Source organism: Rhipicephalus microplus, chromosome 1 (assembly GCF_043290135.1).
Source record: "Rhipicephalus microplus isolate Deutch F79 chromosome 1, USDA_Rmic, whole genome shotgun sequence".
NCBI classification, from domain to species: Eukaryota; Metazoa; Arthropoda; class Arachnida; order Ixodida; family Ixodidae; genus Rhipicephalus; species Rhipicephalus microplus.
The window spans coordinates 81,682,802-81,697,446 of record NC_134700.1 but is presented as its reverse complement, the minus strand read 5'-3'; the positions used below and the strand labels follow the sequence as shown (position 1 = coordinate 81,697,446).

The 14,645-nt window shown below is 46.7% G+C and overlaps 2 protein-coding genes across 6 annotated transcripts in view; both read right to left on the bottom strand.

Annotated features, from left to right (window-relative positions):
- Positions 1-1,172: 1,172 nt before the first annotated feature.
- The window catches only part of LOC119178631 (uncharacterized), a 98,610-nt gene continuing 85,137 nt past the window's right edge, over positions 1,173-14,645 (bottom strand). For both annotated transcript variants that reach the window (XM_075870342.1, XM_075870346.1), the window contains one exon: positions 1,173-1,456. In XM_075870342.1, coding sequence (XP_075726457.1) covers positions 1,313-1,456 — 144 coding nt within the window. In that variant the 3' untranslated portion in view covers positions 1,173-1,312. The remainder of the gene's footprint in view (positions 1,457-14,645) is intronic.
- On the bottom strand, positions 7,321-13,512 carry LOC142784172 (uncharacterized). 4 transcript variants are annotated; one of them, XM_075882758.1, is made up of 7 exons: positions 13,420-13,512; positions 12,063-12,497; positions 11,548-11,607; positions 11,417-11,476; positions 11,249-11,353; positions 11,080-11,193; positions 7,321-10,783 (listed from the first exon to the last, which is right to left on the bottom strand). In XM_075882758.1, the coding sequence occupies exons 2-7, from the start codon at positions 12,223-12,225 to the stop codon at positions 9,762-9,764; spliced, it is 1,524 nt and encodes a 507-aa protein (XP_075738873.1). In that variant the 5' UTR covers positions 12,226-12,497; positions 13,420-13,512; the 3' UTR covers positions 7,321-9,761. The 4 variants fall into 4 exon arrangements, 3 of the variants coding, with proteins under 3 accessions (XP_075738873.1, XP_075738877.1, XP_075738889.1); XM_075882762.1 differs by lacking the exon at positions 13,420-13,512 and having other exon boundaries at positions 12,063-12,238; positions 12,368-13,176; XR_012888635.1 differs by lacking the exons at positions 11,548-11,607; positions 13,420-13,512 and having other exon boundaries at positions 12,063-13,348.

Genomic DNA, 14,645 nt, shown 5'->3' with positions numbered 1-14,645 from the left:
ACTGAGCGGTTCAACCGCACACTTGGCGACATGCTGAGGATGTACACCTCCTCCGACCACACTAACTGGGACGCTGTCTTGCCTTTTGTTACCTTCGCTTACAACACCGCGACGCAAACGACTACCGGTTTTTCCCCGTTCTTTCTATTGTACGGCCGCGAACCTTCCCACCCACTCGACACTATACTACCGTATCGCCCTGATGCATCTGAGTGCTCCCCGCTTTCGGAAGTCACCAGATACGCTGAAGACTGCCGTCAGTTGGCTCGGTCTCTGACAAGTGAGGCTCAAGGCCTACAAAAGACTCGACACGACGACGCTCACCGCATAGCTCCTACATTTCGTGCTGGCTCCCTTGTGTGGCTTTGGGTGCCCCCGCACGTTCCTGGCCTGTCTTCTAAACTTCTGGCCCGGTACCATGGTCCCTACCGTGTCATTGACGTGACCTCCCCGGTGAATTACGTCATCGAGCCATTAACACAATCACCAGATTTGCGCCGTCGAGGACGCGAGACCGTACACGTCGACCGTCTCAAGCCCTACTACGACCCCCTCATTGTGCCTACTCCCTGAGTCGCCAGGATGGCTACCCTTCACCCCGGGGGTATTGTAGTGGAGCATACGCACCAACGCGTATGCGCCTTCGGAAGACAACGAGAAGCCCGTGCTCTGATTGCGCGAGAACCTGTGCTGCCTTTGCCAGACTTGCTGTTCGCCCATTTTCCGTCGCGACCTCGTTGCGACTCCTCTGTTCTAATAAACATCATCGCAATGCGATTTCTTCAACACGCCACTTTTTAAAAACTTTGGTGTGGAATCGCACGGCACCGGTGTTAGTACGATAAACATCTTCGTTGTGAAGCTAATTACTTACCTCTTTTTCGTGATGATTATGATTACAGTAAGCAATGCTGGCGTGTATCCAATCACTCTGCAAACATGCGCGCTTCGACTTCGTGTGCTGTAACAATACCATATCCGCTACACATAATTAGGAGTCAGTGTCAATAACAAGTTTTGTTCGTTAGAGAACCATTTCTTTCGTCTATTTCCCATTCACTCACATTGACTCACAAAGAGGTCTTCAAACTCACACCATCTTCTCGCCGTCATAACCCTGTTTATGCTAAGGAAGAAGATAGCCGTCAAAGAGTCATAAAAGCAAACGCAAGTGTGCAAAAACAGAAGTGCTTATTCTCCGACACCGACGCCTTTGAAGGTCCGCATAATAGGGAAGTACCGAAGAGAGCTCTGAACACCTGACCAGCACCACGGAGATGCAGTAACAGCGGCCTCCCTGGGCGTAACGTCGTCATCTTGACAGTGTTTCCTTCAAGGCTCTGAGTCGAGCAAAGCTTCCGTTGCCACAGTTGTCAGCCCAGTCATCCATTTCCACTCGATACGCCATTATGCCGCTGTTGTAGAACGGTAAGCTGGATCTCTTGCGACGGTTCATCTGCAATAAAAATGTGAAACACGTGAATTCCGAACAACATGTATGCTAGTGAGATAGGAGTTGTTCTGACTGAATCAAGTGATTCGCTTTATGTGCTATTTTAAGGTGAAGGCGAAATGAAAGCGACGCTGTAAAAGCAGTTCATTCAGTATACAGCTGGACCGCGTTGTGTGGTTGTACACGCCACGAATCCCTGTAGCGTAAAATATAGATTGCGTACAGCAACATTTGGGGGACGCTTGAGCTTCGCCTTCAAGAGAAGATTGCGACAGCTTAATCGGGGCTTATGTGCGCTTCGCATTGTGAACTTCAAGCCTTCTTCAGTTCTCGGTACTATCAGCATCAAATGAAACCCGAACATCGGCAAGCCTTCGCGACAACGTAGTGCGCGCCGTCCAGTTATCACCATTGATAGACGTCAGACTCGGGAGTTTTGTGGACACGCAGCGCCACCTGTCGATGCAGTTCTCAGTAGTGCAAAGCCTGACTCTACTGCACAGGTCGCTGCGCAACGAGGTGCAAATACAGCGCACTCAACAACGATTGCGCGAAATATCACACGCATTTACGCACTGAACAGTCAGAAACAGAGCTAAGAATTTTTTTTCCGCTAGTCGGACGCGTCACCGAATGGTCATGAAGTGCTTGCTTATTCAATAGCCTAAACGACGGTGAAAAGAAGAGCAAACGCAACAGCTCCGCCCTTTAGAAAAAAAAAGACCCCATTCTGCGTAACTGTTGCGTTGAGACTTGCCATTAACGTAAATGACTTCAGTTTCACCGATTTCTGCAGCTTTCGTGACGCAGAATGGCGAAAGCGCTAAATACAGGGCGTTGCGAACGTGTTGGGTAAGTGAACTACTCACGTTCTCGACAACCGTTCACTTAGGTGTGATAATGTAGGTCTCCTGTTACTATTTTGAGTAGCCCTGATGGACAACTGGTATCTTTTATTATGAAGCTTAACAGACGCTCTGACTGCGGTGCGTAACAAACAACAGCAGACAGGTGACGCCCGGCAGTGCGGGCGTCGCAAACCTCGCGACCACCGTTAATCTGAAGTTGTCGCCGCCACACAGTATTATGCACGTAGGGCTCTGAAGGTTTTAGGAGCCAGCTTTTACTACGGAAAGACGATCACAAGCTTCGTACAGGCAAATCGCAAAATGATCACGACCACAATGAGCGCTTTTTGTTTTTTTTTTCCCTTCGATCTCCGCGATTACCAGAGCTATCACGGAGGCATTGAATCTGCGTTTCGCTTTACACTGAGAAAGTAAAAACGCATGTATCGCAATTTACGTTATATATAAAAAGAAGACAACCTTCAACAAACCATTCGAGCATGCGTAATAAAACAGTTCAACGCACAAGAAGCGAGAAATCGATGAAGAATGCAACTGCAAAGCGATAATCACCAGGGCCATTCATACCAGATAAAGCAAGCTTCGTACCATTGATCGCAAATTAGATTGCTCGTGTATGTACTTTACGGTTTTTGTATCATGTGCATGCCCAAGTTAAACGCACTTAGACATTAAAGAACAGACGTCGAACTGCTTGCTAGAACTCGATGTCATGCGATGCTCGCTTGCGCTTGAATTGCCAGTTCCAGCACGCTGAAATAAATTAAACATCTTTTGCATTTGGCCCACGTTTCATTTTGATGAGCTGCATTTATTTCATGAAGCGAGCTTGTATTGAAAGAAGAATCTTGCCAGGTGCTTTATTTTCAGGATACCGTGCCTCAAGACCAATGAAAGAGGAGGGCCTATGCACGTTCGCTTGCGGACGGCTCTCTGTGCACTACCCATTTATGACTGGTGTGGCGATGGGGGCACTGGTGGCGGCGTTTTTCTCAGCGCCGTCTGGGCAGAGTGACGTTCATATGCGCGCACATACTTTTCAGCAGCTCTTCGCATATATGCATGCCTGTCCGTGGTGCGAGCTCGATGGCCGCACTATGCCATCGCGAATGCTTGCCGCTCTTCGGGTTTTATTTCACGCTGATAGGACATGCCTTAGCTATACTGTAAGGAAACGAGCGGCCGATTTAAATTATCAAATAATACATACTCTAAGCATAGTTAACTGCCAACTACGCCGCAATAATTCCTCCTGCGAATCAGCGAAACGGATGTCACACGTCCATACGAAAACACGTGAACCAACGAGGCTGTTCGCATTGTTGATGGTTCTGCTTCTTAATATATTTGAATATGTCTAAGCGCTTTGCAATGAATGGTCCTTTAAAGTACCCACTCGTTGCTTCTATATTATGTGACAGCTGTCGTGGCTCTACGTATCTGCTTCGCAATATTTGCGCATTACGGTGATTCCTTCTATTTTTCTTCTTCAAGCCAGTTTTAACAGAAAAAAATTCACTGATCAGTGGAAATAAGCGTTCATCCGTCCACCCGTCCTTGTGGCCGTTCGTCCGTGCATGCGTCTACGTGTCTGATCGCGTTCGAGAATGCATATGGTGCGTGGGTAACACCGACGAGACGCGAGCCAAGGATGCCGAGCGCAAGCGTCTTCAACGCGCCCACTGCTCTGCTTCGTTCGTGCCCGACATCTCGTTTTCTGTGTACCTATGCACAGCCCGTGCAGCAGCCCATCGAAGACTAGCGGTACAGCGTGATATAGAACATCCTCACTAAACTGCACTTTGTAAGTACTTCTATGAACTGCAATTTTTAATTACTTCTATGAGACAGCGCCGTCTAATATACTGGTCAGGAGATAATGCGTTCTTTTCTCTCTCGTATCTTCTTCTCTCAGTTCCGCGTGACGTATGACAAGGCAAGAAGAGTAGACTAACAAGAGCTTCGTCCCAAAAAATTGCCCGCAGCTTCCCTCGGGGGAACACTGAGGAGGATGCGGAGCATATAATTGGTTAACGGGGTGTTAAAGTGCGACTTACTTGGGTCGATGGCTAAATTTGTTAACGTGGTTGTGAAATGGGGTGTTAAATTGCGACTTACTTGGGTCGATGGCTAAATTGGTTAACGTGGTTGTAGGAGGGGGTGTTAAATGAGTGAACACGTACACACGTATGCGAAAGGGCGGCGCTGGTCGAAGGGACGTCGATCATTGTGTTTGTGGATTCGTTTGAATTCATTTCACCGCGACCTTGGATGTCGACGCGCCATACAAACCAACCGACGAGCGGCAACTGAGCGAGCGAGCGCCGACCTTGAGTATATATACAGCGCGACGGCGCATGCACTGTCAGCTGTTGAATGTTCTCGAAGCGCGACGGCGCATGCGCGTCCACTGGAGAATCAGGAGAATTGTAGAATGTTCTCGAAGGGGAGAAGCGCGCGCGGCACAGATGGTGGGTGACGGTGCATGCGCGCGTCAGCTGTCGAATGTTCGAGAAGGAGGAGAAGCGCAACGGCGCATGCGCGCGCGTCAGCTGCCGATGTTCTCGAAGCGCGACGGCGCATGCACGTGCGTCAGCTGTCGATGTTCTCGAAGCGTGACGGCGCATGCGCGCTACATTATACAGCTAGCGAATGTTCGTGAAGAGGAGAAGCGCACGCGGTGTGTAAAGGAGGAAGGGTGCACATATGGTGGAGGAGTGAAGCGCGCGCGGTGTGTAGAGGAGGAAGGGATGCACAGATGGTGGAAGAAGGAGGAGGAAGCTTGCGGACGGCGCCGCACTACAAGCCTCGAGTATTAGATGCTCCGCATCTAAAATTGTGTATGTGCGATAAACTGCTGCCACGGAGGCGGCCTGGGTTCAATCCTCATTTTGAAGCGAAATTCTTTCGATGTTTATTTTATTTGCACGCTTTTTGATTCCCCGATCACAGGTGAGACCATTACTTCACAACAAACTACGCCCACGCCCACACTGTGGAAACAAGCTCTACTGTTGTCGCTTTCAAAATTGATGAGCACTTGCGAAATTCTAAAGTCCATTTGGTGAACGCCTCTGCCCATTTGAGTTCGAATGAAATGGGATGTGCGCATCTCCCTTTTTGAATAATTGGACACGCTGGGAACAGCGACGCTACGCAAGCAAAGCGTTAGTGATGTTGAGTCCGACGCAAGGTGTGACCAACGCGACTGGCGTCTGCTGGTGCGTCTCGGTGGCCACTTGGCGCCTTGCGAGAGCACGGACGGACGAACTGGCAGACGTGAGCATGAGACATCAAAGGCTTCCGTCTCAAGAAGGCTGGTAAGTCCTTCTAATAACGCGATAGCGTTAGAGAGCTCGTGTCACAGAAATTCCACCGTCGGCATCGGCACCGTTTGTTATGAGCGAAAAATCATTCGTGAACGAAAAATCGAGAGAGAAGCAAATAAAAAGAAACTTTCGGTGCCATTTGGGATCAAACCTTGGCTTTTCGCGCAGCAAGCAAGTGTCCTACCACAAAGCCACGATGTTACTTGCAACTGCATAGAGAAAAAAATGGCAGCATATCCACGAGGTGAATGATGGAGAGCGGGGAGAAGCATCCTTCCGTCGATTCGTTCTTGCTTCCGTCGGTCTGTGTGACCATCCATGCGTCCATCCGCCCGTCCGTACGTGCGTCTGTTCGTACGTCCACACGTCCATCCATGCGTCCATCCCTGTGTTCGTCCATGCATCCGTGCCTGCGTCCGTCTATGCGTCCTTTCGTCCATGCAGCCATCCATGCGTCCGTCCATGCATCTGTCTGTGTGTCCGTTTGTCCATGTATTCAATACTCCAAGTAACAGCGTCTCGCATCTTTTCATCATATATTCCGCATATGCACCGCCATCCAGCGGACATTCCAAGGACTAAACGAGAGGTGGCACTCGCACCCTTTCTTACGGCTTGCGCTTCTTGTCTACTTCCCATCTTTAACCAGGTTGAGTTTGGTATTTACTACTTCACTGTATTCATGGCACTGTGGTCCGAAGCTCGCTAAACCTTTCTAAAACAAAGGAAGTTACGCCCAGCGAGTATAACGGAGCTACCCTTTCTTGTCAGATAGTGCTCAATGTACATGCCAACGACTGCTAAAGGGGAATGAGAGACAGGAGAATTCGGCTTTTAGATAACGCACACGCTGCAAAATTTTTATTGTTCAACAACGTACAAAAGAAATGTCTCACCGGCACCACCTTGGAGGTCAAAATGTAAGACTGGTTACACACTACGACTACTACTACAGCTACGAAGGACGAACGGGTGCCGCTATAAGGAGCTTCACCCCTAAAAAACACTACAACGCATTTTGTTTGACAGGTGTCACGACGAAAACAAGCCAATGCAGCGAATTGTAGGCGCATTTGTGAGGCCATCAAACTACGTCAAAAAAGGCCGGGATAGTGCAGCCATCATCGCTAAAAGCACACAGAAATTTTCAAACAGGTCCAAAAAACGGGAATGATGTCCATTTAGGGACATCATTCACATATCACTTGTTTCGAGAGGCGTTGATCAAAAAAACAGCAAATGCTAGATAATGTGCTGCCATCTGTGAAGTATCATAGAGAAATAAAGGTTAAGAGTGGACACTCCCGTAGACCCCAGCGGCCCAATCGACCCTAGCACACCTAGTGGTTGGTGAGAACAAGTGGCGTGCGCTTCCGGTTTCGGTTTCACTGGCGCAAATTTTGAATTACTTTGCATAACCGACGTTTGGCTATGAGGAAAGTTCATGATTTCAGACCACTATTCATCGCCCAAATGGATAGTTTTTGTAGGTCGTTTTGATTTAGCGATTCCCTGTTTTGTTTTGTTCAGTGGTTCGTGCGAATCGGTCGTGACGTAATTTTTATTTCGATTAAGTTATAATAAAAACAGATGCAGGTAATCATAATTCACTACGGTTTTATTCATCGCGCTTGTGTTTTTCTTTTGGAACAAGTGATCAATGTATATATCAGTCAAAGAAACAGAGCATCCGCAATGTTTTATTCAAAGGCAAGGTAGAGTATGAGAATATAAAAAGCACAATATGACAAAGGTAGACAACAAAGGCATCTCGCCTTACAAATAAATTGTAACAAATATTGTAACAAATACATAGAAAACACAGACAACGCACACATCGCTAGAGTTGGCAGGAGCCGCGAAGCTGGTGAAGTATGACACACCGGGCCAGTGGGTAAGGATCTATGGCAAAAACACAGCGCACAATGCTGATGAAGAAGTGACATATACACAGCAATGAAGTCGCGAATCAGGCCTGGGCTTGACCAAAATAACGCATAGAAAAAAAGAGCGCACAGAAACCACACGACACAATATAGCAGAAAGGCTAAGGTGTAGTGTGCTGGCTGTGCTTAAGAACAGCTAGTCCAAAATGAAAAAAAGCAGACTTGATGCCCTCTTGTCCTCACAAAGGTAGGGCTTTGCAGCTTGCTCACTACGTGAAAGACAAACTTTATGCTACAACACTGGCAGGTCTTGTGGCTTTTGTTATGCGTCGCCTTCATCAAAAACTTAAGATATCAAGTGATTTGCGTCTGGGTGTTGCTGTGACGCTTGCGAGCTAAAATAGATTGTAGTCATCACTTTATCCAGAATTGTGAACTTTAATTGGTGCTACGAGAGAAGTATTGCAGGGCTAATAAATAGCAGAAGGAAACCACTTTGGCTCATTATTTTTCACAAATGCTCTACATCGTACGTTATCACTCACAAGCTATATAAAAATAAAATGGCAGCGTCCGCAGCCCCATCAAACACTACCAGTTTGGGTATTCTTTTGAAAATTTTGATGGGCGAGATGAGGAGGTTGATGAGAAGCTAAAATACGAAAAGCGTGATAACGTGAACCGTGCCCACTTCATACTGTGTTCCTTACCCGCTCGAAGACATTTCAACAAGCGGTTTTGTTATCGATATATTACTTGAGCTGGAGAGATAAAGCATACACAGTGACAGAGTGAGCCACAGTAAAGTGTTCAGTTTGCCCGCATTTGCTACAAGAATACAGACAGGATACCCAACATTCTTTTTAAGGTTATGCAAATCACTTCGAGCGAATACACAGTGTCCCTACTCCTCATAGCGGGTAACCTAAACAATGTATGCAACGAAGGAGTGGCTAGTCCAGTTGAGCTGAATATAAGCATATAAGACCATGATGAAGTCTGCTATAACGAAGTAATAACATAACAAAGCTGTTGCAGGATTCGGCTCAACTCGAATACTTTAGTGTAAACCCGCCGCTAATTGCTAACCTTTGAACTTGTCAAGCTGTATGCCCGAGATTGAAGACTGGAACCTAACCCTATCTAAGTTTCGGTTCACAAAACGCACATGCCAACATAAACGAACCCGGCAAAACATTTTCAGAAACTTCGCGCGACACCCAGCAGAGCAGAAATGAAAATCGCCAACACTTGACAGATGGTGATACAAAACATCGCACACTTTCAGGTGATGTGCAGTGGCCTCAATTATGGCAAGAAAGTGAGATTTAAGTTGTTGTACGTATGCAAAAGCTGCTTCTCATGGCACAGTGAGATTCCCAAAAAGTTTGCTGGGGACGTGGTATGCTTTGAGCATTGTGAAATACTGGTGGGTACCCTTAAGCGCCTCACTGTCGTCTTTCAGTAACTGTGGGCAACTGCAACCGTCACATGCATTCCGAAGGAAGTGTTTGATGAGAAAACCAGCTACATAATATGCAGCGAAGTCATCGAAAATATGGGAATGAATGTTTGTCGCAAGTTCAGAGAGATCGTCTAGAGCGGGAAAGTCGTCAGGCTGTGGCTGTGCACACTCCTCATTATCCACAAGAGACGCACTGGTGAGGGAGAATGGCAAGAGCTGCTCCTGGAGGAGGTCACATTCATCATCCTCGACATTTCCGTATTCTGACAGCTTGAAGAGTTTTCTTATGCAGACGTGCTTCAGGCCACAAATAAATTGTGCTACATTGGGGTTGGTGTTGCAACCCTGTTTTTGCCTAATGTGGTCAAATATGTTCTCCAGAGGATCCTGTTGAAGCCTGCGTGTTAACAGGTATTCAAAATTGTAATTTTTGGAGAGGTCGTCCCATAGTTGACAAATTGCCTGAATTGTAATTTGCCAACCTACGATGGTTTGTGGTTGACGTCTGCCAGCAAGCTGCCATGATGCAATTCAGGGAAGCTGGCCTCGGAGGAAGTCAATCAGCTCTGAATCATTTTTCATGATTGCATGCCGCAGCTTTTGCGAAGTTCTTTTTTTACTCGAGCTGTTCAAAGCATCGAAAATCCTGTCCATACGATCACAAAAGTGAGCTGTAGTGATGGCCGAGGCAGGCAGCACCTTCGCATACACCATTGCCGTGATAGCAATCGAAACTGATGCACTGAGCACCTGAGTTGCTCAGCTGACCTTCATATTAGAAAAAGGTTTCTGATGAACGTGCCGTTCAGTCAACTTTGGAGCCAATCGCAACCGCAACTCATGTGAGGATTGGTAAAGGCTTACAATGTGCAACCAGTTAACGATGTCATCCCCAATGTATAACTTGTGCGCTTGGACATTATTGCGCGTTGTTTTAATTAAATGCGGAACATCAAAAATGTAATATACCCGCTCACCATTAACTTCAAAAAAAGGCTTTGCTACAGTCACTCTTAGTTGGTTAGCGAGACTTACATTTGAACTGCCCTGGTCACAAATGACTGCTTTCACTGCAATATTAATGCTCCTAAGCTCCAAAATGAGTGACACCAGCAAGTTATGCATAACAGATGATGGTGTTGATGTGTACCCTATAGTAAAAGCAACCGGTTGAACCCACTTTCTCGAAACGCCAACAAGAAGAAAAACCAGTGCTCGATCAGCGATGGTTGAAGTGCGATGAGTGCCATCATCTGTAAAACCCTGGACAACGTCTCTTGCAGCATCATAGTACAAATTCTTTTTGAGTGCTATTTCGTCGAAAACTAAAGCGCACACTCGGTCCCGTTCATTCCAAGCTTGAGTATTTGTTGCAATGGAAGAAAGGATTCCTGGAATTATGCCTGGAGTCATCTTTACATTAGCTAGCCGCCTCCTTAATGAACGCCGGGAGGGCAAAGAAAAATATGGAGCCAGAAATCGGTATGCTCGCGGACCTCGGAAGTTTAAGTGAAGAGCGAATTTCTTGAACCACACGGGAAACCACTTGCCCTTGCGTTTGGGCCTCAAGCGAACATGTGCAGAAAGCAGTTTAAAAACCTCTTCGGTGACGTGCGGTCGGATAACTTCAAGGGCCTTCGAAGTCGATGACGGTGCTTGGTGAGGCTGTCTCTGCAGTCTTTTGATAGTTTTCCGCTGTGCTGGTACTTTGGCTTGCAGATGTTTAATGGTTCGCTTGTACTTCATTGATGGAGACATTGTCGCTGGCACACAGGAACGCACTGCAATAAACAAAAAAATTGATGTAAAAGCGAAGAACAACTAACCCCATACGAGCACTTTCCTCGCTCTTTCAGACCCAAGGTGCACAACTTTCTGTGGTACAAAGTTTTCGATTCCACTACCTAAAAACAAACCATTCACAATGTTGACAATGCACAAAAAAAATGAAAATCAGTGAGAGCCCACCCTTACATTTTGTAAGTGCACACGTAGTGTCCTTTTGAGTATATTTTCCTCAGAATGTCCTAAACATAAAATAGCACATTAAAAACTGCTGCAATAAAAGCATAGTCACCATTTTCTCTAGGGCACTCAGGCGTGGAGCTGTTGGCGGAGACGTCTTCTGGAGGGTCTTGTGAAGCTTGTTCAGTGCCTCGGACAGTGCTGTCGGAACAATCTTGCAAGCGGCCTGCGGAAGTCTCTATATCAATCCACTCTGGTGTTGAAGTGAACATACAACTTACCGGTCACACAAGTTCCTTTTGTGACAGCTGAACGACTGGTTAAGGTTTTCTCGGGCAAGACGAAATCAGCAGAAATTCTTTCAGCAGCTACAACGGAGCTGCCACCTGCAGAGGTTTGGTCAACAGTCAATTTGGGTAAAAAAAAAGAAATCGCGACACTGAACGCACCCTGTTCATCGGGGCACCTCAATGTGTGGGAACCGCTTTTTGAAGCCTCTACCGCAGGTCCTGAAGAAATGAAATTACGACAATGTGTCAGTAAGAGGCTTAAAATAACACAAACTGAAGCTCATCCGCACCTTGCAGTGCAGCTTCTGCAGCCATGTCACAGTCACTACTTGAAGCGACGCTCAGAGCACCTGAGTATATGTGCAGTTGGTACAAGTTACAAAGCTTGTAGCATGGGGAAACTTAAACAGCTCTTTCAAACGCATAAATTGGTCGAACGTGGAAGAAAAGAGAAGGCACCAACTAGGAAACAAGTAATTTGTGATTTTTGGAATTATCAACAGTGGCAGCTTTCACTGATGAAAGGTATACGTACATGTGCACTCAGGCTTGAAGATAACGTAAAATAGCCCTTTAAAGTCTTTCAAAACAAGTTGCGCAGGTCCAGAGCATCAAAAAATGACAAAAGTGTAAAGCTCTGTTAGGAAGGTAATAGCCCACAATTCACAGAATTTAAGACTTTCCAAGTGTTACTTCTGTAGTGAGGTTTCTCCATCGGCTACAAAGATCTTCACAGTTAACTGTCGCCACTGATTCAATACAAGTGGCTGCTATGCACATATTTGAGTTTCAGTCAATCACTTACATGGTGCAGCTGGTTGCACACTGGGAACAGCCATTCTTTTAAGCCTTGTGTGCCCAGGGTCCATGAAACTTTGAGCAGTAAAAGGGTCGCTACAAACCCTGTACGTTGCGTACGATAGGCTGGCCGGCTTACTCAGGAGATCATCGCGTCCAGCATAGTGCATTCATGCTTTCATCCTGCATTGGCAATGAACTATCAGCTGAAAGGAGAAGTGCTTGAATAGTGATTTTTTATTGTTACCCTCACTTAGCAAGTACGAACAGTAAGCCTACAGACATGCAAACCATACAAAAGCTTTAACACACCTGCCGTCCCGTGGTACGCGGAAGAAACTCGTCCCAGGCTTCTTGTGGGTTCTGCCATTGTTGAAGCACCACGATACACAGCAGTAGCTGCCGTAGCTTGGACCGCCGGACGGCATGGCGTCAGCGCGGTCTGAAAATGTTAGTAAGTGGATGCTTCGCTGTCAAATTACGAAAAAGATATGTGCACGTCATAAGTGTACCAGCAAACCCCTTTGAATGATTAGCTAATCGATGCACAATACAAAACCAGTGATACATCTCTGACCCATAGAACTCTGACTTACAAAGATATACGTCAAGACCACGTACAAAGATCTTCAGAAGTTTCCAGGCCGCTATCCCTTGTAATGCAATGGTATCGTGGCCTGGAAACTTTAGAACACCTTCGTGCGTACGCCGTATCAGCACAGTACATTGGGAAGAAAAATCGTAGTTGAAATTTGTGCGGTAAAATTATATTGGAAACGTTAAAAAAATTTGTGGGCCGCTAGCACTAGTGGCACAAGGCTAGCGAAGAAACGAAGATGATGGCCACTTGGCTAGTCCAGATTTGCCTCCGGCACACCAAGAATTATTCGTGTTCCGAGCCTTCGGGAAACGCGTCGTGAAGCATGCGAGGCCCAGCGAACGATTCTCAATATTTTGCACCGAGCCACCGAGCCTATGACCTAGCTGCCCAGCTATGCTCAGCGCACAGACGCTCGCGTCCGTGGCAGATGTAGCACGCGTCGCCTCGGCTTGACGCCGTGCCGCCTTTGCGATACTGCATACGTTGTACAATGTTCCCGTCTAGCCGCCGCATAGAGCCACAAACTTTCTTTTTAGCGAACCTCCCAGTCCTTACATGCTTCAGAAAAAGGTTACAACTGCGTGAATGAGACGCCACGTAACAAACAAACTCGCACACACGAAGCGCAACGTGTGTGTGTGCATCTTTCTATGTTTGTTGCATGGTGTCTTATTCGCACAGGTGTAATCGTTTTCTGAAAAAAATGACCGAACAAGACCAACAACATGTCATTCAACAAGCTTTGCTTGAAAACGTGCCTCACCTGTTATCTCACGCTTGAAAACGTCGACGCAGCCGACGTTGACGAAAGCGACAAAAGCGTCTCGCTGTCAGTCATGCATGGGCTTGTCGCTGGGTAGATGGTGTTTATGACAGTACGGCTGAAGAAAAATAAACGCGTAAGGTGTGTTGAATAAATCGTTTTTATGTATAAAAACATACCAAATTTTGGTGTATAATTATTAATTTGTGAAAACAATTCTGATGAATTGATTATAACTGTGTTTTTTTGCGCTTGCGTCCTCTGACGTTTGGTGGGAGCACTAGTTCGTTACGTAGTCGTGATGCACTTCCTGAGGCCAGGTTTTGCGGAGTGTCCGCTCTTGTCTTCTTCTTTCTCTATGGAAGTATTGTGAGACTCTTTATGGCCATCCATGATGGCGAGCACTCTGCGTTTATCTTGGAGGCCATGCGACTCTTGCTTTAGATCAAAAATCTGTAAGTATTATTTGCGCGCGCGCGAGCGTGTGTGTGTGTCTTTGTACCATCTGTGAGACATTGTGAGAAACGTGTCTCGACTACAGCAGAGCACCGTTCTAGCAGAGGGAAGTGCCCACGCTGCACAGTCACTGCATTACTATAGATAAGTCGCGCCTGCGCTCGCGTGCGTTTGAGTGCTTTTGTGTGTGTGTGTGTGTGTGTGTGTGTGTGTGTGTGTGTGTGTGTGTGTGTGTGTGTGTGTGTGTGTGTGTGTGTGTGTGCGTGTGTGTGTGTGTGTGTGTGTGTGTGTGTGTGTGTGTGTGTGTGCGCGCCTGTGTGTGCTTAACAAAACATATCACTAAGTATGCACTTAGCGTTTGAAGAGCGTATTAGGGGCCGCATTTCGCTGTAACGTTCAACAGTTGAAGGCACAGTTTAAGGGTCCCCTAATTTTTTATTGGCAAAGTCGGAGCACGCGGAGCTCGATGCGGACGTGAATTACTCCGCTCATTTATTCACTTCAACTGGCGCGCTCCTCCCTAACGTGATTGTTCAGTTTTACAAATAGCGGCCATCCAAAAAATGCTGTTTCTTGGGCTGACTCGGCATGTTGTGAGACATGTTCTTACTAGCGTTCGTGCTGTGGTGTCACAAAAGTGGTCTTCTCGCTCTCTCTCAGGTCTACTTAGATTTGCCACTATCCACTCTGTAAGCACCTTGAAGAGAAAAGTATCGAGCATGTCGAAGTCTGTCGAGAGAGTCATCTATACAACGTATTGGATACAAGTT

Coding starts and splice junctions, on each gene's coding strand:
- LOC142784172 (XM_075882758.1), bottom strand. CDS start 12,225: ATGCACTATGCTGGACGCGATGATCTCCTGAGTAAGCCGGCCAGCCTA. Junction 11,354..11,416: donor GAGGTGCCCCGATGAACAGG/GTGCGTTCAGTG, acceptor AAACCTCTGCAG/GTGGCAGCTCCGTTGTAGCT. Junction 11,194..11,248: donor AAAAGGAACTTGTGTGACCG/GTAAGTTGTATG, acceptor AGACTTCCGCAG/GCCGCTTGCAAGATTGTTCC.